The 26,663-nt window shown below is 45.0% G+C and overlaps 1 protein-coding gene across 1 annotated transcript in view; it reads left to right on the top strand.

The window, feature by feature from the left end:
- IFT81 (intraflagellar transport 81) overlaps positions 1–26,663 on the top strand; it is a 452,264-nt gene that overhangs the window by 305,372 nt on the left and 120,229 nt on the right. The window contains exons 13-14 of the mRNA XM_063964420.1: positions 10,345–10,473; positions 16,927–17,016. Of these exons, the coding sequence (XP_063820490.1) occupies positions 10,345–10,473; positions 16,927–17,016 (219 nt within the window). The remainder of the gene's footprint in view (positions 1–10,344; positions 10,474–16,926; positions 17,017–26,663) is intronic.

Genomic DNA, 26,663 nt, shown 5'->3' with positions numbered 1-26,663 from the left:
GAGTCACCCCCTATGTTAGACAGTGCACTGTCCAGGTTGACAAAGAAGGTAATTCTCCCTGCACCTAGCACGGCTTCACTAAAGGAGCCGGCAGACCGCAAAATGGAGACTACTTTGAAATCCATTTATGTTGCCAATGGTACTCTGCTCAGGCCCACAATTGCTTGCGCGTGGGTGAGTCGCGCTATTGAAAAATGGTCAGAAAGCCTGTCATCAGAGATTGACACAATTGATATAGATGAGATACTCCTTAAGTTAGGGAATATCAAAGATGCTGCCACATACATGCCAGAGGCGATGAAAGATATTGGACTCTTGGGTTCAACAGCCGCTACCATGGCAGTATCGGCTCGGCGGGCGTTGTGGATTCGTCAGTGGAACGCGGATGCAGATTCCAAAAAGAATATGGAGGCTCTCCCGTATAAAGGTGAGGCCTTATTTGGTGATGTACTGGATGCGTTAGTCTCAGCGGCTACCGCAGGTAAGTCGACTTTTTTGCCTTCTGCTCCTGCACCAGCGAAAAAGTCATATCACTCTCACATGCAGTCCTTTCGGCCCAATAAATACAAAAAGGCCAAAGGTTCCCCCTTCTTTGCAGGTAGGGGAAGGGGGAAGGGAAAGAAGTCCTCAACGACTTCAGGATCCCAAGAGCAGAAGTCAACCCCTACTTCTGCCAAATCTACAGCATGACGCTGGGGCTTACTTGCGGGAGGCCGCTCTGTGGGGGCACGTCTCAAACTGTTCAGTCAAGGTTGGATCAATCTGGCCTGGACCCCTGGGTTTTACAAATAGTGTCCCAGGGGTACAAGCTGGAGTTTCAAGACGTTCCCCCATGCCGATTTTTTAAATCGACCTTGCCAGCTTCTCTTCCAGAAAGAGAGGCAGTAACAACGGCGATTAAAAAATTATGTCAGGATCAGGTCATAGTCCTGGTACCTTTGTCACAGCAAGGGGAGGGGTTTTATTCAAGCCTCTTTGTAGTTCCGAAGCTGGACGGCTCGGTCAGACAAATTTTGAACCTAAAAAATCTGAATCTCTACTTGAAAAGGTTCAAGTTCAAAATGGAATCACTGAGGGCAGTGATTTCCAGTCTGGGAGAGGGGGACTACATGGTGTCAGTAGACATAAAAGATGCTTACCTGCATGTTCCCATTTATCCTCCTCACCAGGCTTATCTGAGATTCGCGGTTCAGGATTGCCATTACCAATTCCAGACGTCGCCTTTCGGTCTCTCCACGGCGCCGAGGATATTCACCAAGGTGATGGCGGAAATGATGGTCCTCCTTCGTCAAAAAGGAGTCAGTATAATTCCTTATCTGGACGATCTCCTGATAAAGGCGAGATTTAGGGAGCAGTTGCTACAGAACATCACACTCTCCCTGTTCATACTCCAACAACACGGTTGGATCATTAATTTTCCAAAGTCACAGTTGGAACCGACGACAAGATTGGCTTTTCTCGGAATGATTCTGGACACAGAGGTTCAGAGAGTATTTCTTCCGGTGGAAAAGGCTCTGGAAATCCAGGAAATTGTGAAACATATATTGAAGCCAACAAGTGTGTCGATCCATCAGTGCATTCGGTTGTTGGGGAAGATGGTGGCGGCTTACGAGGCCATACAGTTTGGCAGGTTCCATGCCAGAGCATTCCAGTGGGACCTGTTGGACAAGTGGTCGGGTTCCCACCTACATATGCACCGGAAGATAATCCTGTTGTCGAAAGCCAGGATTTCGCTCCTGTGGTGGCTACACAGTTCTCACCTACTAGAGGGATGCAGGTTCGGGATTCAGGACTGGCTCCTGGTAACCACGGATGCAAGTCTCCGAGGCTGGGGAGCTGTCACTCAGGGAGAAAGCTTCCAAGGAAAATGGTCAAGTCAGGAAGCCTGCCTTCACATAAACGTGCTGGAATTGAGAGCCATTTACAACGGCCTTCATCAGGCGGTACATCTTCTTCAAGATCATCCCATCCAGATCCAGTCGGACAATGTAACAGCAGTCGCGTACATAAACAGGCAGAGCGGAACGAAAAGCAGAGCGGCAATGGCAGAGGTGACAAAGATCCTCCTCTGAGCAGAAAGACATGTACAGGCTCTGTCGGCGATTTTCATTTCGGGAGTAGACAACTGGGAAGCAGACTTCCTCAGCAGACACAATCTCCATCCAGGAGAGTGGGGCCTCCACCAAGAAGTCTTCGCAGAGGTGACAAGTCTTTGGGGAATTCCTCAAGTAGACATGATGGCGTCTCGTCTCAACAAGAAGCTTCAGAGATATTGTTCCAGGTCGAGAGACCCTCAAGCAATAGCAGTGGATGCGCTGGTGGCCCAGTGGGTGTTCAGGTCGGTGTATGTCTTCCCTCCACTTCCACTGATCCCAAAAGCTCTCAGGATAATAAGAACAACAAGAGTTTGTGCAATCTTCATTGCCCCAGACTGGCCAAGGAGGGCTTGGTACACAGATCTTCAGGACTTGCCCATAGAAGAGCCTCGTCCTCTTCCTCTTCGCGAGGACCTGTAATAGCAGGGGCCGTGCGTGTATCAAGACTTACCGCGGCTACGTTTGATGGCATGGCTGTTGAGCACCGGATCCTAGCCCGAAAGGGTATTCCCAAGGAAGTCATCCCCACTCTTATTCAGGCCAGGAAAGGAGTAACGTCTAAACATAACCACCGTATTTTGAGAAAATATGTGTCTTGGTGTGAATCCAAGAAAGCTCCTACGGAAGTATTTCAGTTGGGACGTTTTCTCCATTTTCTACAGGCTGGTGTGGAGGCGGGCCTTCGATTGGGATTAAGCAAGGTCCAGATTTCGGCCTTATCGGTCTTCTTCCAAAAACAATTGGCCTCTCTTCCAGAAGTTCAGACCTTCGTGAAAGGGGTGCTGCACGTCCAGCCTCTATTTGTGCCGCCAGTGGCACCATGGGACCTTAACGTGGTGTTGCAGTTCCTTAAATCGGATTGGTTTGAACCTCTACAAGAGATAGAGTTGAAGTTTCTCACTTGGTAAGTGGTGATGCTTTTGGCTTTGGCATCCGCAAGGCGGGTGTCTGAATTGGGGGCCTTGTCTCACAAGAGCCCTTATCTGATCTTCCGTGAAGATAGGGCAGAGTTGAGAACTCGCCAACATTTTCTTCCAAAGGTGGTTTCATCTTTCCACATAAACCAACCTATTGTGGTGCCAGTGGCTACTGACACCTTTACTGAGTCAAAATCTCTTGATGTGGTGAGGGCTTTGAAGATTTATGTTGCTAGAAAAGCTAGGATACGGAAAACAGAGGCTCTGTTTGTCCTGTATGCTCCCAACAAAATTGGGTGTCCTGCTTCCAAGCAGACTATTGCGCGCTGGATCAGAGGTACGATTCAGCATGCTCATTCTATGTCTGGTTTTCTGTTACCTACGTCGGTGAAGGCCCATTCTACTAGGAAGGTGGGCTCATCCTAGGCGGCTGCCCGGGGGGTCTCGGCATTACAACTTTGCCGAGCAGCTACTTGGTCAGGGTCAAACACATTTACAAAGTTCTACAAGTTTGACACCTTGGCCGATGAGGACCTCAAGTACGGTCAATCGGTGCTGCAGGGTCATCCGCACTCTCCCGCCCGTACTGGAGCTTTGGTATAAACCCCATGGTCTTGAAGTGGACCCCAGCATCCTCTAGGACGTATGAGAAAACAGGATTTTGATACCTACCGGTAAATCCTTTTCTCCTAGTCCGTAGAGGGTGCTGGGCGCCCGTCCCAGTACGTACTTTACCTGCAGTTTTTTGTTATTAGAGTTACACAAGTTGTGTTATATTAGTTTCAGCATGTTGCTGTAATTGGTTCGTGCCTGCTGGCGTGTGTTATGTTGAAGGCCATGTGTGCAGCATGGTTGTGGTGTGAGCTGGTGTGTATCTCACCATTAGTATTAAAGTAAATCCTTTCCTCGAAATGTCCGTCTCCCTGGGCACAGTTCCTATAACTGAGGTCTGGAGGAGGGGCATAGAGGAAGGAGCCAGTTCACACCCATTGAAAAGTCTTAAGAGTGCCCATGGCTCCTGCGGAACCGTCTATACCCCATGGTCATGAAGTGGACCCCAGCATCCTCTACGGACTAGGAGAAAAGGATTTACCGGTAGGTATCAAAATCGTGTTTTTTTAAATATTGTGAAATTCATGGTACTTTTTTTTATGTGGGAGAACGAATTGATCACTGTTCAGACTTTGAGAAGCCTTCCAGGAATTGAGCCTATGGGGGTCTATTCATAACCCCCCCCCCCCCCCCCCAAAAAAAATAATAATAATTGTTAAATGCGATGTATAGCTGTTATAAGTAGCAATTCATGTATACTCACCCTTCCGGCAAAGCGATGCGGTATCCCGCGCTCCAGCGACGCTCTCTTCTCCGGCGGTCCCCTTCTGCGGTGCTTGAAATCAAATCGACATGATGGCCTCTCGACTCAACAAGAAGCTCAATCGGTATTGTTCAAGGTCAGGGGACCCACAAGCAGTGGCGGTAGACACTCTGACAACTCCGTAGATCTGCCAGCTGGTGTACGTGTTTCCTCCACTTCCTCTGATCCCAATTTCTAAAAAGAATAAAAAGGGAAAAGGTTCAAGCAATCCTTATTGCTCTGGACTGGCCACGAAGGGACTGGTATGTGGATCTTCTCGAGATGCTGCTAGAAGATCTGTGGCTTCTACCTCTTCGCGAGGATCTTCTGCAACGGGGTCCATTCGTCTATCAAGACTTACCACGGCTACTTTTAACGCCATGGAAGTTGAACGGCTGATTCTAGCCAGGAGAGGGATTCCTGACAAGCTACGATCATCCACACTGACATGTGGGGGGACGCCCAGCACAGGATTAGTCCACCCCGCATGTCAGGCCTGGCCCCACCGCACAAGTTCAAAAGCATCGCACAGCGGCAATGATTTTGTACTTGAAGAGTAACTCACAGCCAGTGCAGCTCCTGTGTGCTGGCCCGGAGTTTCTCATCGTTGTGATAGCCCCCCGCACGGTCCAGCCACGCCTGCGTTGGCCGGACCGCTCCCACAAAACGGCTGCCATGCCGCCCCCTCCCGCCCAGTGACCGCCTCTGCCTGTCAGTCAGGCAGAGGCCATCGCTGGGCTACGACAGCCGTCAACTGTCTGGCATGCACCGGCGCATGCGCACTTCTGACCTGATCGCTGCACTGCGATAAACGGCAGCATGCGTTCAGGTCAGAATGACCCCCTATGACCCAAGCCAGGAAGGGGGTAACGTCTAAACATTACCACCGTATCTGGAGGAAATATGTCTCTTGGTGTGAGAGCAGACAATATTCTGCGGTGGAATTTCATCTGGGACGTTTCCTGCTTTTTCTGCAGTCGGGAGTGGATGTGGGCCTACGTCTAGGCTCCATAAAAGTCAAGATTTCGGACTTGTCCATTTTCTTTCAGAAACAGTTGGCTTCTCTCCCTGAGTTCCAGATGTTCCTGAAAGGTGTTCTACACATCCAACCTCCCTTTGTGCCTCCCACGGCACCTTGGGATCTCAATTTGGGGCTGCAGTTTCTCCAATCGGACTGGTTTGAACCGTTACAGGAGTGTGACGTAAAGTACCTTACATGGAAGACCGTCACATGAGGACAGAGCTGAACTCAGAACTCATCAGCAATGTCTTTCTAAGGTGGTGTCTGCGTTTCACATCAACCTATTGTGGTTCCGGTTGTTACGGACACCTCTGCTACTTCAAAGTCTTTGGATGTTGTAAGGGCTTTGAAGGTGTATGTAAAGAAAACAGCTCGTCACAGGAAATCGGACTTGCTTTTTGTTAGCTATGATCCCAATAAAATTGTGTGTCCTGCTTCAAAGCAGTCAGTTGCACGCTAGATCAGGCTCACTATCCAGCATGCTTATTCCACGGCAGGCTTGTCGGTTCCAAAATCACTACAGGCTCAATCTACTAGGTCGGTTGGTTCCTTCTTGGGCGGCTGCCCGGGGTGTTTCGACTTTACAGCTCTGCCGAGCAGCTACTTGGTAAGGTTCGAACACGTTTGCTAAGTTCAACAAGTTTGATACTTTGGCCTCTGAGGACCTTCAGTTTGGTCAATCAGTTCTGCAGGAACCTCAGCACTCTCCCACCCGGTTTGGGAGCTTATGTACTTCCCCATGGTACTAAATGGATTCCCAGTATCACCTAGGACGTAAGAGAAAATAGGATTTTAATTACCTACCAGTAAATCCTTTTCTCGTAGTCCGTAGGGGATACTGGGTGCCCGCCCGGTGCTTCGTTCTTCCTGCACTGTTACTTGGTTAAGTATTCTGGTTTGTTCAGCTGTTGCTGTTCCTGTATCAAGTATGGTTAGCATGGCTTTCCTCTAGTTCTGTGTGTGCTGGTTCGTAATATCACCACTTTCCTTATCTATCCTTCTCTCAAAGTATGTCCGTCTCCTCAGGCACAGTTTCCTAGACTGAGTCTTGTGGGAGGGGCATAGAGGGAGGAGCCAACGCACACTATCAATAGTGGACCCGTCTATACCCCATGGTATTAAATGGATTGCCAGTATCCCCCACGGTCTACGAGAAAAGGATTTGCCGGTAGGTAATTGAAATCCTATTTTCTTTCTTTTTGGTTTCTTTCTTTATAAGTAAATCCTGTCTAAAATAGGTAGCATATTGTTTTAAATGTCTTACTGTATTACATTGATAAGAGGGCATCTAGAAATGCACTTTTCTGTCAGTGTGCCCCATGGAGATGCAAAATGGTACCTATTGCAAGTATAAGATAAGACCTTATTAAACCCTCCACATGGCAGGAATACATTTATTCTTCACACTCTTTCATCTGATTTCAATAAAACCTAAATGCCCCAGCGGAACCGTAGATGTACTTGTGCAAATCAAACACAGCGGATACCAAACTGCTTTTTTTGTGCTGCAGAGAAGCCACTTTTCTCTTTGTAAATGGCCTCCATAGATAGAAAGGCTTTCTTGCATAGAACAAATATGTTTGAGCACCTGGACATTCTGGCTGGTTTACACTGATGTTAGTGAAAGACATTAGCAGTTCTTTCATACAAAATAACGTGTATTGTATTTTGTGCTTAGTAGACTTTTAGTTTACCGTGAAATAGCCAAGATCATTTTCTTTACAACAGTGTTCTCTAACTGTCCTTATATTATTAGAGGTTTATGAAAACCGTGTCATAGCACACAATTGTCTAATATTAGGTTTATAATGAATGTTATACCATGGACTGTAAGTTACATATGCGCAATAAAGCTGATCTACAGATAACACCGTTAGACAGGCATGGATTGCAAAATAAATCTTTGTGGCAGCTTTCAGGTACAATAGCCAGTTTTCGATTAATTCAATTAGCCAAAGTAGATTACAGCAGGCTGATTGATCCCCTGTGGCTTTCCAATTTTATCCACTTGAAACAGCACCTAAAAAAAAATCCCTGATAACTAGCTTGTTAACAGGTGCTGCGACCCTGGTAACATACAAATCCGTGAACCTTTCATGAATTCTCTGTGTTAATGCCCGTTAACCCGTATTAATTCCCATTACCACACTACTTTAATTGGCGTTAGCAAGGCTATAGGGTGAAATCAGTAGTCCAGTTGAATAGCCTCAGGCGTTAATGCCTGAGGCTACCTCCCATTTTCACCTGCATTACTTTACCGGAGGTGATTAAAATATGGCTGTACTACAGTAGGTATTCCAGGCTTCTCATAGGGTTTTCCGCTCTCGCACTGGTCTGTGGGGGTAATTCGGAGTTGATCGCCAAATAACCCACCCAAATCTAACTCTCTCTGCACATGTTAAATCTGCCCTCCCCTGCAGTGCACATGGGCCCTCATTCCGAGTTGTTCGCTCGTTCTTTTTCATCGCATCGCAGTGAAAATCCGCTTAGTACGCATGCGCAAAGTTCGCACTGCGACTGCGCCAAGTAACTTTACTATGAAGAAAGTATTTTTACTCACGGCTTTTTCTTCGCTCCGGCGATCGTAATGTGATTGACAGGAAATGGGTGTTACTGGGCGGAAACACGGCGTTTCAGGGGCGTGTGGCTGAAAACGCTACCGTTTCCGGAAAAAACGCAGGAGTGGCCGGAGAAACGGTGGGAGTGCCTGGGCGAACGCTGGGTGTGTTTGTGACGTCAACCAGGAACGACAAGCACTGAAATGATCGCACAGGCAGAGTAAGTCTGGAGCTACTCTGAAACTGCTAAGTAGTTAGTAATCGCAATATTGCGAATACATCGGTCGCAATTTTAAGAAGCTAAGATTCACTCCCAGTAGGCGGCGGCTTAGCGTGTGTAACTCTGCTAAATTCGCCTTGCGACCGATCAACTCGGAATGAGGGCCATGGCTTTGCCCAACTGCTAACAAATTTGTTGCTGCGATCAACTCTGTATTACCCCCCCCCCCCCTTACTCCCCCCCCCCCCCCCCCCCTTCATCTGCTTCATCTGATTTTGGAGTGTTTACCACCACCAATTCTTCTGATGAAACATAAGATTCAAATTCTTCTGATACATCTCTAAAGCTTGTTTGACTCTCTTCATCTCTCCCCTCACCAAGGCCATTAGATGGGCCTACTGTGGATTCACTGGTTCAATGACCCATCTGATGATCATGTTTAGCCGAGGGGGCTTTATCGAGTTCCCCCCTTATATATATATTTTTTTTATATATATATATTTTTGTTTGTATCAGTTTGGTATTCTGTAAAACATTCATTCATTAAAAGTAATTACTATGCAGTAAGATAAGTGACTGTTAACACTGTGAGAGATATTCTGGAATATGTTAGAGATTGATTCCTTAATGACTTGTGGAGTGGTAAGACAAGTATATCACTCCAAAAGTTGACAAGAAGCCAAACATAACTTCACATACTGTGCTGCAGTCGTTGGTTTCCCATACTTGTTATCTGGTTAACTTACATGCTGGCTGACTGTTAGCAACTGTGTATTTTGCATTCCCATGTCTATAATGCATATACGTTTGCTAGATGTGCATAAACATAATGGGGTTGACGCAGACTTGAAAATAAAAGTGTGTACATTGCTCAAATGAAAAGTGCAGGGAACAAGAGCTATATGCAGCTCTCTCAAGATGTGGCTGCTTGGGTAGCATACATGCTGGTCTGCATGGTCAGTGATTGTGTGACCCCGTCCTCACTGAACTGCCTACATGAAAATGCCTCTTCCCACCCCAGTTATACCTCTGTCATCATAAGGGTCTATGCGTCCAAATTGCGTATGACTGCAGAGCCACTCTCCGTCTCTTAGCATGCACAGTAACGCGACATGTCCGACTGTCATGTCGCAGGCGAACACCCCGGCAGGCTCCCAGGTGGCAGGATCGCCCAAGATACATCATATGCGGTCCTTTTGCATACGATGTATCTTGGGTAATCCCAGCCATGCCTGCGGGGTTGGACATGATCGTTAGTGCAGCAGGTCAATCTGGAGGATCCAATGCTCACAGGAACGCGCATCGGATCGGAAACGCCTCCAAAATGCCCGATTTCATCCGATATATTGGGCCGAAGGCCTGAAATTGGTTGAAATCGGACATTATCATTCTAGTGTATGGTGCCCTTAAGATTTCACTGATATGTACACGTTCAACTCACAATTTGTGTATATATTTTATTCTGTTAAAGCATATTTCAAAATCAATATATTATTTTTCTTTGCTAAAATATCACTAATTGCTTTTGTTAAGATTGTGTTATTCATTAACATTTTTTTACAGTATGTAATGTGAACCTTTTATTTATTAAGGTGTTTTTGAGGATTGTCTGCAGAACTTCCTGTTTTCAGTCTTCATCTACCCTCAAGACCAGGATTTCACAGTGGGCAGTCAGGGGCGCAGAGAGGAGGGAGGTGCTGGTACTAATTACGCAAGCCCTGGCTTGTTTAAGGAGCCCAGCAGGGTCCAGGGTCAGCTGCGCAGGGATCAGAATGCCACACCCCCGTGCCTCCTCAATGACCCAGGCCCGTCATTGCTATTTACAGCCCTGAGCACCAGAATGTTCCCAGTAGCATCAGTGAGTGGGCTGGTCATGTCATGTGTTTTTGTTATACAGGGCAAATGAGAAACCATAAACTGAGAGTTAGACACAGGAAATAGTTGGGTCCTTTAACAACACAGCTCCTGTTGCAGATAGATTCTTCTATCAGATACATCTCCATATGAATCACAATTCATATAGCCAACAAATAGAATACACTTTTCTACCAGTAAATATTATGTACAAATATTACCCAATTTTTTTACAGGAGAGATTCAACTGTGCAATACCTTTTAATGTTCATGTTTGTAGCTGCTTATTAACTTTCTTATTAATTTGTTGTTGTTTTCTTAAAGCAATCCATAGAACAGAAAAGGGGAATATCGGGTTACAGTGATACACAGGAGGAGTTGGAGAGAGTCTCTGTCTTAAAAAGCGAAGTGGATGAAATGAAGGGACGAACTCTGTATGACATGTCTGACATGGTAATTATTTTGTTAAAATGTGCAAATTATAATATATGTAGAAACTATTGCTAAAAATTATTTTTTGTTTTTGGCACATACACACAGCCATCCTACCCACTAGGAACATGCTCAGTCATCCAACCCACTAGGAACACACATATACACACAGCCATCCTACCGACTAAGAACACCTATACACACACACACACACACACACACACACACACACACACACACACACACACAGCCATCCTACCCACTAGAGAGACACATATACATACTCAGCCATCCTACACACTAGGAACACATATATACACACAGCCATCCTACCCACTAGGAACACCTACCTACCTACACACACACACACACACACACACACACACACACACACACACACACACACACACACACAGTCATCCTACCCACCAGAGACACACATATACATACTCAGCCATCCTACCCACTAGGTACATGCTCAGTCATCCTACCCACTAGGAACATATATATACACACAGCCATCCTACCCACTAAGAACACACACACACAGCATCCTACCCACTAGAGACACACATATACATTCTCAGCCATCCTACCCGCTAGGTACACATGTATACACACACACACACACACACACACACACACACACACACACACAGCCATCCTACCCACTAGGGACACATCTATACACATACTGCCATCCTACCCACTAGAGACACACATATACATGCTCAGCCATCCTACCCACTAATTAAGGACACTCGTATACACACACACAGCTGTCCTGCTTACTAGATAAGGACATATATACACACACACACACACACACACACACACACACGCACACACAGCCATCCTAGCCACTAGGTAAGGACACACACTCACACAAAGCCATCCTAGCCACTAGATAAGGACACACATACACATTCACCCATCCTAGCCACTAGGTAAGGACACACACAGCCATCCTAGCCATTAGGTAAGGGCACACATACAAACACAGCCATCCGAGCTATTCGGTCAGGACACACTCAGCCATCTTAGTCATTAGGTAAGGACACACATACACACTGAGCCATCCTAGCCATTAGGTAAGGACACACATACACTCAGCCATTCTAGCCATTACAGGCACACTCAGCCGTCCCGCTTACTAGATAAGGACACAAATACACACACAAGCATCCTACCCACTAGTGACAGACGCAGACAGCCATCCTCCTCACTAGTTAAGTACACACAAGCATCCTACTCGCTAAGTAAGGACACACACACACACACACACACACACACACACACACACTCCCCCTACCCACGAGTTAACCACAGACATGTAGCTATCCTACCCACTAGGCAAGGACACACAGACATCACCGTCCCAGCCACCACAGTAAGGATTTACACACAGCCATCCCATAACACTAGTGATACATATAAACAGAGCCATCCAACCTTCTAGGGAGACATATATACACACACACACACAACCAGTTACAGTATGGGACCAATAGGGACACCTGTACGCACACATAGCCACTCTACTCTCTAGGGACACCTATACACACACACAGCCACCCTACCCTCTAGGGACACCTATACGCACACATAGCCATCCTACCCATTGAGAGACATATTTACACACACCGTAATCCTACCAACTAGGGATACATACGCAGCATTGCCAAACAACCTTTACACACCGCTATCCTGCCATCTTACTTAATAGAGACACACGTAACCACACAGAAAACTTACCTAGTATGTACACAGTCATCCTTATAATAGGCACATATGTACAAATATATACACAGCAAAGCATCCTACATTGATCATGTAAAAATCTTGTTCAATACTCTATAGCTGCTTAGAACACCTCTGCTGTGGGTGCTCCCCCCTCCTTATTTACCTAGTGTGGTGCAGGACAGGGTGGCATCATCTATTCTTTTTTTTGTAACTTGCGTTTTATTTACGTTTTTAAAGGTTACACCCAAAAGAAACATCGTATAAGTAAGATACATGGTCAGTACACATTAATCTAAAAATATATATAACATGTCAGTATAACAAGATGCATTGACATCTTACTATTCAGGAAAAGTGGTGCAGGAACCCAAAGGCGCCATTCGGGTCCCCACAACACTGAAACAGGAGTGCATTGGGTAGAAATATGACAAGTATAGACGCAAAATATAATTAAATCCCAGCACCTTACACTAAGCCATACAGTGTAACGTCAACAGGATCAATTATATAAAAAAGAAATGCGCTAACCCAGCATCCCAAAAAGATGGACTAGGTAAACACCACCACCCAAATCCCAATCAAATCTCCAACCTCTGGCCTTCATGGAACCCCAAACATCCCATCCCAGTAGGGCACAGAGAAGCAGAATTTGTAAAACCAAGATACTGTATAGTGTAAGGTCCCAGAAAACCGTTCAGTGGAGGAGAGTACGGAGACATGCAGCTGGCCCGACCACTTGCGAATAGAGAACGTGATGAACTGGAACCAAAACCATGAAGAAGGACAGCAATGTCATCAGGAGGAGTCTTCCAGCAAGGCTCCGAGGCAAACAGTCAGTCCATAGCAGGAGTACTATAGTCCGCAAAAGTGGGAAAGACGTTATATAGAACACCGTTGCCAGCATATATGGGAGAAAAAATGTTACCGACCCCTCCAGCATTAATGACAAATGGACTTGAATACACCCTTTCCCAAAACTTAAAGGAAGTCAACTGTCCCGTAACACATACATTAGATCTCTCCAAGGTGTCTGCAGGAGAGATATCCTGCAGTGGTGGCAAGTCACAACCGGAGTAAGACAATTCAGCATGCAGGCCCGCCAATTGAACCACAAGCCTCTCTCCAGAATCAGCAATAGCTTTTAGGATTTGATCCATAATCCAAAAAAATGCAGATCCAAACTGAAAATTGAGATATACACCAGGCACAGTGCTTAGAGGCTATACCGTGTAATGCTGAAAGGCAGAGACCCCACTCCGTAGAACACAGTCCAAGAAAGATAATATATCCACTCCGGATATTCCACATGTGTAAATGGCGGCCGCATAAGTCGTTCACGGATAAGCTGCAACCCAGGGAGCCCGCCGGAACCAGCAGCAGAAACCCAGAATGCTTTACCAAACACGAACTGCAGCGAGGGACATCGTGAACACAGCGCTGCGGCCAGGAGCTATTACAGCCGAAATCCAAGATGGTGCCCGCCACCTGGAGACGCCACAGAGGAGGATGAACATCCTCTCACAAACCAACGGCCACCAGTCGCAAGCACGCCGAGGGACCACTGGAACCTGGAGAGGTAAGTAAGGAAACAGTCACCACAGCCGAGGACCGGGCAAAAGACACAGGATATGTAAAAACGGATATATGGGCCTGGGAGCTAAGGAGTAAGCGTCCTAAACCATGCCCATCCAGGCCACGCCCACCGGCATCATCTATTATTTTGAATGTGTCCTAGTGCCCTCACTCCCAACACATTACAAATAGCTGAAATTTCGGCAGTTATGTGTGTGTGAGACATCACCTCACAATGGGGTTCATTCAGAGTTGATCGCTAGCTGCCGTTGTTCGCAGCGCAGCGATCAGGCTAAAAATCGACATTTCTGTGCATGCGTATGCACCGCAATGCGCACGGGCGACGTACGGGTACAAAGTCCTTTGTTGTTTTGCATAGGTTCTAGCGAAGCTTTCAGTCGCACGGCACAACGCAAGAAGATTGACAGGAAGGGGGCATTTCTGGGTGTCAACTGACCATTTTCTGGGAGTGTTTGAAAAAACGCAGGCGTGCCAGGAAAAACGCAGGCGTGGCTGGGCGAACGCTGGGCAGGTGTGTGACGTCAAAAGCCAAACCCTCCAACGTTAGAATCAACGCACACGAAGAGTAAGTTCAGGGCTGGTCTTGTTCTGCATAAAATGTTTTTGCAGGCGCTCTGCTGCACAGGCGTTCGCACTTCTGCAAAGCGAAAATACACTCCCCGGTGGGCGGCGACAATGCGTTTGCGCGGCTCCTAAAAACTGCTAGCGAGCGATCAACTCGGAATGACCACCAATAAGCGCTGACTACTCCTGAGTTACACTATAGCTAGAATATTTTTTAGTCCACTGTTATTAATGCTAAATACTTTACATTTGTGCCTAATGAAAAGGCCTCTAATGTTCCAAGCAATTCCCCCATAAAGTTAAATGGTCTTGTTCTGTTTCTAAATGATATCAAATCTTATGGTGTGTACACACGGTGAGATTTTTTCTTACGATTTTGACTATATAGTCAAAATCGTAAGAAAAGTTAGTGCAGATCGCAAGCTGAAAGTCACCTTGCGATCCCGATTCAATGCCGATGCATGGTCCCGCGCGGTCGGCATCGCAAGCCTAGATAGACTGTGCAGGCAAGTCAGTTTTGACTATCTCTATAGAAAAGATAGTCAAAATTGACACTTAGCCAAAATCGCACATAGTCAGTATCGCAAGCACAGTCATTATGTGCTTGCGATGCCGACCTAGCCACTATCGCATAGTGAGAATCGGACATAGCCCGTATCTCACCGTGTGTATGGGCCATTACCCAGATATGTAGAAATGTTATCTTTTCTCCTTTGGCTGCTGGTGTTAGTCTTACATTTTCTTAGTAAGTTTTTTTTTTCCCTTAAACTCATGTCTGTATTTCTCTGCTTGTTCTAAATTTTATTTCTCTCTTTCTTTAACTTTTTCTTTTATTACCTAGTATCTGTTAAACGATTATTATTATTATTATTATTACTACTACTACTACCAGTTATTTATAAAGATTGCTATCAGCATGTTGCCAATAAGTTATTCATAGAGGTAGCTTGTATAATGATCCAAATTTCTGAACTCACCTGCTATTGGTGGCTGCTCTCCAGCGTCATTCTATTATACCTTTGTGTTGTTTTAATGTACAGTACATGCTTTCCCAGACTGTGCTATCAATTATGAGTAATTACATAAAAATTGAGAAGAGACATTAGAAAATGTTAGACCGCAGATACCGATGCATGTGACTCTCCACCTGTGCTTTTCTCTGTTTTAGTATATGACAATGTTTCCATTTGTGCTGGCAGAGCCATCGCTGCACCACAGACAAGGTCATTTTGTATCAAGTTTCATGGAAATATAACTAAATTTATGTTTACATCTAATAAATAAAATTGTAAGAAGTCTAAGGGGGAGAGTCAAATGTTTGAAAAGTCAGTTGGGACCCTTTTTTTCCCTATCTAATAGACAGGAAATAACAGACACCCAACTGACTTTTCAAACATTTGAATTCCACCCTATGAATATATACAAGTGATGCTCCTATAGTTGATCTGCCTCTGTCTGGTGAGAAACAGTTGATTGGGATGTGCTGATTACACACTGCTGGCGCCAGACAATGGAGTGACACCCACAATGACAGAAGTTTGGTGTTGGTGGATTTGAAGGACTTGATATAGAAACCATAACCATACTTATCCCATTTTTTGTCAGGGGTTCCCAGTGTCTTTAGCGATCCCCCTTATAGTCACATGTATGGGTAGCTCATTGGGGACGGAAAGCATACTGTAGATGCACATCATGTTTCAAATATTAGGCCTAATTCAGGGATGTTCGCAAACCCAATGCTTTACATACATCTCCGATGGTGTGAGATCTGCCGCACTGCGCATGTGCAGATTCTGTTCTGCAAGATCGCATTCAGTACCCCCGAAGCCACAGCATGATTGTCATGGCCCTGCTTTTGGGGGCATGGATGGGGAGGCGGCGGGTAATGTTCTTGAAAATGGTGGCATGACAAGCCCGTTGTGGAGGCATACCAAGGACAGTGTCTGTGTCTACCGACACAGCTTCACTGGCTCCGGCAGCTTGAAAACACATGGCGACATAGTGCATACATGCTGGACAATATCGTGAACGATGTGTCAGAATCTGGCACATTGTGCCAATATCGTCCTAGTGTGTACGCAGCTTTAGAGAGAAGCACAGCTGAGATCACTGCAGCCACCGGGAACTACAGGGGAGTAGGTCTAAGTATGCTTCACTATTCCCTTCATCTCTACCCAGAACAAACACATTCTATTGAAATAAGTGTTGAGATTAAGGTGGACTAGTTCTTTGATTTGGAAATCAGCAAAATCTGTCATATTGTAGTTACATGTTTCTAACTGAGAATGCAGCTCATATCACCATTATTTATTTAACAGTTTCCTGTATAGCACAGCATATTCCATTGCGCTTTACAATTGGAACAATGACTTTGGCTTATCAACATTTATGTTAGTAACCCATTTAAAAAATGCCAAATGCATTTCATCTTATTTCTTTTATGTACTAAACTGTCAGGCACAGGGGTAATGTGTTCATGTATAATCCTCACACAGCATCCCTCTTCTCAGTGTGCCTTCAAATGATGTACTTTTATATCATATCTTATTGCTCGCCCTTTTTTTTCTGTCTTAGGTAAAGAAGTTAAACTCCTTGATATCGGATAAAAAGTCAGCATTAGCCCCTGTTATAAAAGAGCTGAGACCTTTACGTCAGAAATGTCAGGTTTGTACATAAAACATTAAAACACTGTTGTTATAATATTATTATTATTATTATTATTATTATTATTATTATCCTTTAGAAAGTGCTGAACTATTATGTAGTGTTGTACATTAAGGACATCAAGGCACAAATGACATACAGTACAATGACATGGAACCAATGGTTAAGATGGCAGGGTCCAAATGATCTTACTGCCAAATCCTATTCCCGTGAAGGGTGCGAGGTGCTGTTGCCATGGCATGTAAACACCAGCAAGGGCACCTGAACTCACACCCCTTGTGGCCCCTTTTAGTTCCCGACTCACAGATTTTTGCTTGCACGTCAGCGGAACCGTAAGTGCGGAATAGCGGCCCCGAAAAAACAGACAACAGTTCTGACCGCTAAGAGGTCCGGGAAAGGCTTCATACATAAGGTAGCAGAACATCTATTATAGCTGCTGGGGAGAAAAGTGTGTTTGGCCATGATAGGGCAGCAGCCAATAATAATGCAGCCATTTATGTCCCACTATCGGTGAAGTTATACTGTTAGAACAAGGAAAGACGCCCAAGGTAGAGACAAACTAGTCATTTTAGAAATCTTACTAATTTTAGAAATCTTACTCTTTTATTTTTTTTATTTTTTTTTTACATAGCAGATTTTTTGGATTGTGTCTACACTAAGAGCTAGATTTATGAAGCGTTGCAGTTACTTTGCATTCCCGTGATTCTCTGAGTTTTTGACTCCAAAATTTGAAATGCCAATATTAAATGCTAATTACATCTGGTTTAGCAAATCTAACCCTAAATGTCCAGTTTATTATGTACATAGGGGGTCATTCCGAGTTGTTCGCTCGTTGCCGATTTTAGCTATACTGCGATTAGTCGCTTACTGCGCATGCGCAAGGTTCGCAGTGCGCATGCGCTTAGTTATTTTACACAAAAGTTAGGTATTTTACTCACGGCATAACAAAGCTTTTTCAGCGCTGTGCTGATCGTAGTGTGATTGACAGGAAGTGGGTGTTTCTGGGCGGAAACTGGACGTTTTATGGGAGTGTGCGGAAAAACGCAGGTGTTCGAGTTGCAAAACGCAGGAGTGGCTGGAGAAACGGGGGAGTGGTTGGGCAAACGCTGGGTGTGTTTGTGACGTCAAACCAGGAACGAAAAGGACTGAGCTGGTCGCAATGGCTGAGTAAGTCTGGAGCTACTCAGAAACTGCTAAGAAATTTCTATTCGCAATTCTGCTAAGCTAAGATACACTCCCAGAGGGTGGCGGCTTAGCGTGTGCAATGCTGCTAAAAGCAGCTAGCGAGCGAACAACTCGGAATCACCCCCATAATCCACTGCTTAATCCATGACTTTAGCTTATTGGTGGATCATGCTATTTAAAACAGCTAGGCAGATACCAATTAGATTCCTGTGGTTGGAAAGAGCTTGTTGCTTACAGCGGCCAGTGAAGTCTGACAGGTTTTGTACAGAGTAACAAACTGGCTAGTTAGTCAGCGGAGATCTACTGCATAGATGAGATATGAGAGTAAACCACCCACAAATTCTAACTCCCGTCAGAAAGGAACAAGTGTGTTTGTAGTGGAAAATGAATACAACAGCTGTACCCTAGAGGACTGGAAAAGATTATGGCAACATTAATCCTACCTGATGTGTACAATTCAGAATTCTTTTAATGATTTCCTATGGCTTGAGCTGTTAATGGCATTCCTAATAATTTTGATTTTAGGCATGAAATAGCTTCATAGATCAATAATGTTTAAATTAAATTTGGTGATATGTACAACTTTACACATGCACAAATGAGTATGCCAGTAGGACAATAACTGCCTTATGCAGGTAAACATCTAATGCGAGGAGTTACAGTTTTGCCACAGACTGGTAGAGGCTAAAGGCCAGTACTCACTGGCCGATGGCAGAGAGAAGTGTGCTGAGCGAACCGCTCAGCACACATCTCTCCCGGCGCTCAGCACAGCGCGATCTGTGCTGAGCGTGCGGGGGGAGACGGGGGGGGCCGCTCACTTCACCCAGCGGGTGAAGTGAGCGACCCGCTAGATTGGCCTGCATGCAGGCCAATCTAGCAGCAGCGATAGCGATGCGCGGGGCTGCGCATCGCTATCGCTGAGGGGGCTACACACGGAGCGATCGTGCTTAAAATCTAAGCAATCTAGTCAGATTGCTTAGATTTTAAGCAGCGATCGCTCCGTGAGTACCCCCCTTAAGATTGTAGAGCACTTTAAACATGCTTGGGATAGGCATATGAATATCCTTACAAAGAATTAAGGTTCAAAAAGGGTTGAGATTACCTAAAGGATAAAAAAAAAAAAAGGGGCAGACTAGATGGGCCAAGTGGTTCTTATCTGCCGTCAAATTCTATGTTTCTATGACTTGTCTGGGTGCTATATCGGACATGTTGATGAATTTAATAATGTGATTAGAAACTAGAAGGCGTGACCATACCAAAGATATCTGCTGTCTTCCAAGTAGAAATCATTTTCTAGCCACATCTGTTGTACTGGTGTGAATACACAGATGATTGGGAGTCTCCTCTATCAGCTGCTTTTTAGCTTCATTAGAATTAAATTCCCAAACTGTAAATTGCAGGCTCTTACAAGTGTCATGTCTGCCTCCTTTCTGTCTACCCCACTTGTACCCATTATGTTCTATGCTGTAATGTTATTCCTGCTGCGTTCAGCTTACATGTACTGAATCTGCATTTGTTTCGTGCCGCTTGTCATTGTGCCTGTGCACCTCATACAGCACTTGTATTTGTACCGCACCTCATGTTTGTTTTATATGCCTGCATTATTTATTTATTTATTTATTTATTTATTAACAGTTTCTTATATAGCGCAGCATATTCCGTTGCGCTTTACAATTAGAACAGCAGTAATAGAACAAAACTGGGTAAAAACAGACACAGAGGTAGGAAGGCCCTGCTCGCAAGCTTACAATCTATAGGGAAATAGGCATAGATACACAAGGATAGATGCTACCTATTGCATAATGGTCCACCAGATTGCTAGGTTCTTAATAGGTTGTATGATGATACCCCACAAAGTTATCCAAGTGTCAGAAGGGTGTGAGACTAAAGAAATACAAGATATGTGATGTTATGAATACTCTATAGAGGATGTAATTAGATAGGGAAGCACTGAAGGTTATGTGGGTGGGTCTGGAATTTGATAGGCTTGTCTGAAGAGGTGAGTTTTCAGGGAACATTTAAAGGTTTGGAGACTAGAGGCGAGTCTTACTGTGCGTGGGAGGGCATTCCACAGAGTGGGTGAAGCCCGGATAAAGTCCTGTAATTTTGAGTGGGAACAAGTAATGCATGTGGATGAGAGACGTAGATCTTGTGCAGAGCGGAGAGGTCGGGTAGGGAGATATTTTGAGATGAGTGAAGAGATGTATGTTGGTGCAGTTTGGTTAATAGCCTTGTATGTGAGTAAAAGTATTTTATATTTAATACGGTAGAATACCGGTAACCAATGGAGGGACTGACAGAGCGGATCTGCAGACGATGAACGTCTGGCAAGGAAGATTAGCCTCGCAGCTGCATTCAAAATGGATTGTAGTGGTGAGAGCCTATGTTTGGGAAGACCGGTCAGGAGACTATTACAATAATCAGTGCGGGAGATAATGAGAGCATGGATTAGAGTTTTTGCTGTGTCTTGTGTAAGATAAGGGCGTATTTTGGATATGTTTCTTAGATGTATGTAACATGATCTTGAGACAGATTGAATGTGGGTAACAAAGGACAGTTCAGAGTCAAGAATGACACCTAGGCAGCGAGCTTGTGGGGTAGGGGTGATTGCAGAGTTCTCAACAGTGATAGAGATATCAGGTTGGAAACTACTATTGGCCGGTGGAAATATAATTCATTCTGTTTTGGAAATATTAAGTTTGAGGTGACGAGATGTCATCCAAGATGAAATGGCAGAAAGGCATTCAGTGACACGGCCCAATACAGATGGTGACAAATCAGGGGAGGATAGGTAGATTTGAGTATCATCCGCATACAGATGGTACTGAAATCCGAAAGAGTTGATTAGTTTGCCAAGAGATGTGGTATAGATAGAGAAAAGCAGAGGACCTAGGACTGAGCCTTGCGGTACTCCAACTGAGAGAGGTAGCGAAGGAGAGGTGGAATCAGAGAAACGAACACTGAAGGAGCGATTAGATAGGTAGGATAAGAACCAAGAAAGGGCTGTGTCCTGAATACCTAGGGATTGTAGTGTTTGTATAAGAAGAGAGTGGTCAACAGTGTCAAAAGCAGCAGAGAGATCAAGGAGAATAAGTAGAGAGAAATGTCCTTTAGATTTAGCAGTGACCAAATCATTCATTACCTTAGTCAGTGCTGTCTCTGTGGAGTGTTGGGCACGAAATCCTGACTGAAGTGGGTCCAGTAGGCTGTGTGAGTTAAGAAAGTGTGTGAGGCGAGTGTAGGCAAGTCTCTCCAGTAGCTTGGAGGGGCATGGGAGCTGAGAGATGGGACGGTAGTTAGAGAGAGAGTTCGGGTCAGAGTTTTGTTTTTTCAGAATGGGAGTAATCACTGCATGCTTGTATAGAGAAGGAAAGATACCAGTAGACAGGTAGAGATTACAGATTTTCGTTAAGGTTGGGATGAGCACAGTAGACAGAGCTTTACTAATTTGTGAGGGTATAGAGTCAAGGGGAGAGGTATTAGAGAAGGCAGATGAAAAGAGTGCAGATACTTCATCTTCATTTGTAGGATCAAAGGAAGAGAAGGTGTTAGAGGGTTCAGGCAGGGAATTGAGCAGGTCACTTGCTGTGGAAGAGCATACCATTTCATTTCGGATCTTGTCAATCTTGTCCTTGAAATAGGAAGCAAGATCTTGCGCACTGACAGTGGTTGGTGGGTTAGGTGAGGGAGGTACAAGAAGTGATTTAAATGTATTAAAAAGTCGCTTGGTGTTAGAGGCTTGAGCAGAGATGAGAGATTGAAAATATGTTTGTTTGGCAGTGTCCAGAGCAGTACGATAAGAGTGGTAGGTGGTCTTATATGTGAGAAAGTCACTTGAACTACGAGATTTACGCCACTGGCGTTCAACTTTTCGTGAGAGTTTTTGTAAGTGTCTAGTGTATTTAGAGTGCCACGGTTGCCATCTAAGTCTACGTGGAGTGTGATGGGTAGCTGGAGCCACTTCATCAAGTGCTGTTACTAGAGTTTGGTTAAGGTGTGACACAGCAGTCTCTGGAGAGGTGAATGTAGAAATTGGTGAAAGCAGTGGTTGCAGAGAGGTAGATAGTTGTTGAAAATTAATAGCGTTAATATTTCTGCGGGTAAGAGGTGTCCTTGTAGACTTTAGGGACATGGAGTTTGAAGTAATGGAGGAGAGCATGCATGTGATAAGGTTGTGATCTGAGAGAGGTAAAGGAGTGTTAGTGAGTTCAGAAACAGAGCATAGTCTGGTGAATACAAGATCCAGGCAGTGGCCCTCCTGATGAGTAGGGGAGTCAGTCCATTGGGAGAGGCCAAGAGAGGAGGTTAGAGAGAGTAGTTTAGAGGCATGGGGAGATTGTGGACTGTCAATAGAGAGATTGAAATCACCCATAATGATGGTGGAGATGTCAGAGGATAGAAAGTGAGGGAGCCATGCAGAAAATTCTTCCAGAAACTTTTTGGGTTGCCCAGGTGGGCGATAGATAGCTGCAACACGCAGAGAGAAAGGGGTGAAAATCCTAATAGAGTGTACTTCAAAGGATGTAAATGTGAGTGAGGGAACAGGTGGTAAAACAATGTGCGTGTAAGATTTGGACAGTAATATTCCAACACCCCCTCCTTTGATGTTACCAGGCCTGGGGGTGTGTGTGAAGTGGAGGCCACCATGTGACAGTGCTGCAGGGGAGGCAGTGTCTGATTGTGTGAGCCAGGTTTCTGTTATAGCCAGCATTTTGAATTTTTTTGCTATGAAAAGATCATGAATAGCTGTTAATTTGTTGCAAACAGAGCGTGCATTCCATAAAGCACATTTTAGTGACTTGGAGGTAGATGGGAGACAAGTGATGTTGATAAGGTTTGTTGATTTTATATTCCGTTGTGAATCAGCTGAATGTGAGCGTGGTATGTGGATGGGACCTGGATTTGGGGATATGTCACCAGCTAGTAGAAGCAGAAGAAGAGAGAGAGATAGATATAGTTGGGGGAGGTGTGTGATAGTTTCTTATGGTGACAGGTAGAGGATGTGACAGTTGTTGTACATAGATAGGTTAAAAGCTCATGAGTGTTAATAAGAGGGGAGTGGATTAATGAGGCTGCAATGTGTACAGAGCGATACATAACAGGAATAGTGAAGGACAATGTAATTTTATAGAGGATACCATGAAGTGCTATGAGGAAAAACAGTTTGTGGAGCATGGTGTTTATAAAGAGAAAAGTATAGATAGGAAAAGGCTTATGGAAATTGTTAATTAAATTATAGATTTACCTGCTTTCCAATGTTTTTCAATGTTTGTTCAACTGTTGGTTTAACTGTTCTTTTTAAAATTTCTTAACTTTGTAATTTCCAAACTTCGTATATTTCTGAACTTCTGACAACTGCCCCGCAGACAACTGCCCCATAACTGAATGCTAACATATACTAGTTCTAATTTACAAAGGCTTCAGCTGAAGCTAATTGGACATCTAATCAAAGGGCTTATATTACCCTGTGTTAAGTAAACACCAGTCCATGTATGCTAATAAACTCCACTCCACTGACCAACATCAATACAAGAGATAATATCAGCTATAAGCAAGTATGTTGACTGTCTGGCAATGCAGAATTTTGGTGCTATACAAATAAACAATGATCTTCCTTTTTTATTTTAGGATGACCATTATTTCTTTGTAGGAGGTGTCTCTGATTATTCACTAACCAGGTGAAACCAGAGTCCTCCACCTCTGCCTAATGTGGATGAGAAAGAAATATATTCCAGAGATATTGAACATCTTATATATATATTATAAACTCCTTGAAACAGGGCCCTCTTCCCTCCTGTTCTCTCAGCCCTCTTCTCTCGCACTTCATTTATACCTCTCTCCTACTCAGCAATGTCTATACCTGCATCTCTTCTTGCTCGTAACCATTCATCTCTTCCATGGCTGCCCGCCAGGGCCGGTTCCGGGGCTTCTGGCGCCCCGGGCGGCATTAGGGGGCGTGGCTTCGTACAGGGTGTGTGGTCATTTACGCTTCCTGTACAGACTAAATTGATGTGCGGATCGCGCACCGCACAGTAAAGGATCTCTCCACGAAGGGAAACTAGACGCGTACGTGTCTAGTTCCCTTCCCAGCGGGGGGGGGGGGGGGGGGGGGGCGACGGCCAGCGGGGGGCACACAGCAGCAGCGGATCTTGCCCTGGTGCGGCGGCCTCCGGAAGGCGGCACCCCGGGCAAAAGTCCTGCTTGCCCGTGGCAAGATCCGCTACTGCTGCCCGCCCCTAGTAGTACAGTCAATACTCCTTTGCTTCCTTATATTTCAGCTGTATTGTGTACTGAGAAATGTGGTCTGATTGTTACCTGTGCTCTGTTTTAGTTTTTTAGTCGCTGTAATATTAAATTCTGTATACCATGCATTGTTCTAATGTGTGCCACTTATGGAGCCTTATAAATAAAGGCCAGTATCCTATTAGCAGCTGTACTTTCGCACTGCTAATAGAATCGCCAGGGGCTGTCCGATTAGCCCCGATGCTGGCATCGTTTTCTCCCGATGCTGGCACTTATCGGGGGTTAAGCTTTGGGTGCCATAAGAAGCGGTAACGTGCCGCCAAAGCTGCAAAAACACATGGAATCAGGGACTTATCCCCGATCCAAAGTGTTATCACACAATCGCGGGTCCAATTTCGGCTAATAAAAACAGCCCCTAATTGGATACCGTGATAATGACCGGTTTTATCTGCCAAAAGAGCTTTGGGGCTAGTAGGATACTGCCCAAGGTTTATTAATAATAATAATAATATGTTTTCGTCTGCAGTCGCTATAAATTAATAACTTCACAGGCAATCTATTTTCAAGTAAACCAACTAATATTGCAGCACGGATCTGCCATCACTTAATGTGATATTTGGCCTCTGTTTAGTCATTAACAGACACCAGACCTATGAGATATTTTGGTACAATTCCAGGTCTTCAAACATGAAGCTGGAAAATATGTAAAACCTGCATATTTATGTTCTTTCAAAGACTGAATGTGAACGGTTGTCAAAATATATTTGGACATAGTTCTATGAGCTAAATTAATTTGAATAGTTGAATATAATTAAAACATTTTACATAGTTTGCTGAGAAATCTACAACCTGTCATTTCTTTAAATCAGGGGTGGGGAACCTTTTTTCTACCAAGGGCCCTTTGGATAGATATTCGGGGGCCATACAAAAATGATCAACTTAAAAATGACCCTGCCCCTCCAGTAGTTCTGCCCCTTAGTGATACTGAGTGCGCGCGCCAAAAAATGGGTGTTGCCAATTAAAATGGGACGTGATATACATATGCCCCCACTAGTGAAGTGCCAGATACACATATGTCGCCACAGTGCCAGATACTCAAATGCCCCCACAGTGCCAGATACATAAATGCCCCCACAGTGCCAGATACATATTGCCCCAAACATGCCCCCCCACTGCTGCTGCTGTATGTCAGGGGAGGGGAGGAGAGCGCAGCGTGCACCTCGTCTGCCCCTTAGTGCTCCGTCCGGCGGCGGCGTGTGTCAGCTGTCAGGGGCCAGGCAGGGAGGAGAGCGCAGCTTTGTCGGGCGGCGGTGGTGGCGTGTAGGACCTCAAACCAGCCGCCGGTTCATGAGCCAATCAGAGCTCGCGGACCGGCAGCGGCATCTCCTGATTTGCTGCCGGTCCGCGAGCTCTGATTGGCTCACGAACCGGTGGCTGGTTTGAGATCCTACTCGCCGCTGCCGCCAGACATAGCTGCGCTCTCCTCCCTGCCCTGACAGTGAGACACTCCACCGCCGGACTGAGGGGCGGAGTGTCTCGCTGACACACAGCAGCGGGTGGGCCGGAACAAACGGCTTTGCGGGCCGGAGGTTCCCCACCCCTGCTTTAAATCATAGCCTACAGTACATATTATCCCTGAAATCACATATAACTAAAATTAATATTTAGCTTTTCCTTTTAATCTTACGGTATTTAACATCTTTTTATTAGTGATTTAATAGTCTTCAATAGCAAGGCAAATCATCGAATGAGATGACATATATTAGACGTACAGTTCAACTTGTGTGTTTGGCAGAACATGTCACTCAGTTATATGTAAGCTTCTTTTAGCAAAACAGTTCTATAAATTATATTCTACTTTGTTTCCAGTTTAATAATTATCAGTTTTTGACCGTATCCTGTGGTAAAGGTGACATTATATTACACTTCACGTTCAACTGCTCATCGGCACAGACTTTTGCTGAGAACACTCACTATGCATTGTGTTCGGTAATAATACTGGTTGTTTCAGCACTTCAGGGTTACAAGCAATGTGTCTGTCTAATGCGACAGACAGTAGCCATACTCCCGCGCCATGTGTGATACTGGAATGATACACATCTGCTAAGTTTGTGTAAGCCACACTTTGTATACCAAGATGACAAGCTCAAGCTGCTGACTGACAGGAACTTCCATTTCTCTGTGCCATGTGCTGAGGTATCATAGTACTTGCTGACATG

Source organism: Pseudophryne corroboree, chromosome 1 (genome assembly GCF_028390025.1).
Source record: "Pseudophryne corroboree isolate aPseCor3 chromosome 1, aPseCor3.hap2, whole genome shotgun sequence".
Taxonomy (NCBI): domain Eukaryota; kingdom Metazoa; phylum Chordata; class Amphibia; order Anura; family Myobatrachidae; genus Pseudophryne; species Pseudophryne corroboree.
Note: the sequence above shows the minus strand (reverse complement) of the source record. Positions and strands in the feature narration are given on the sequence as shown.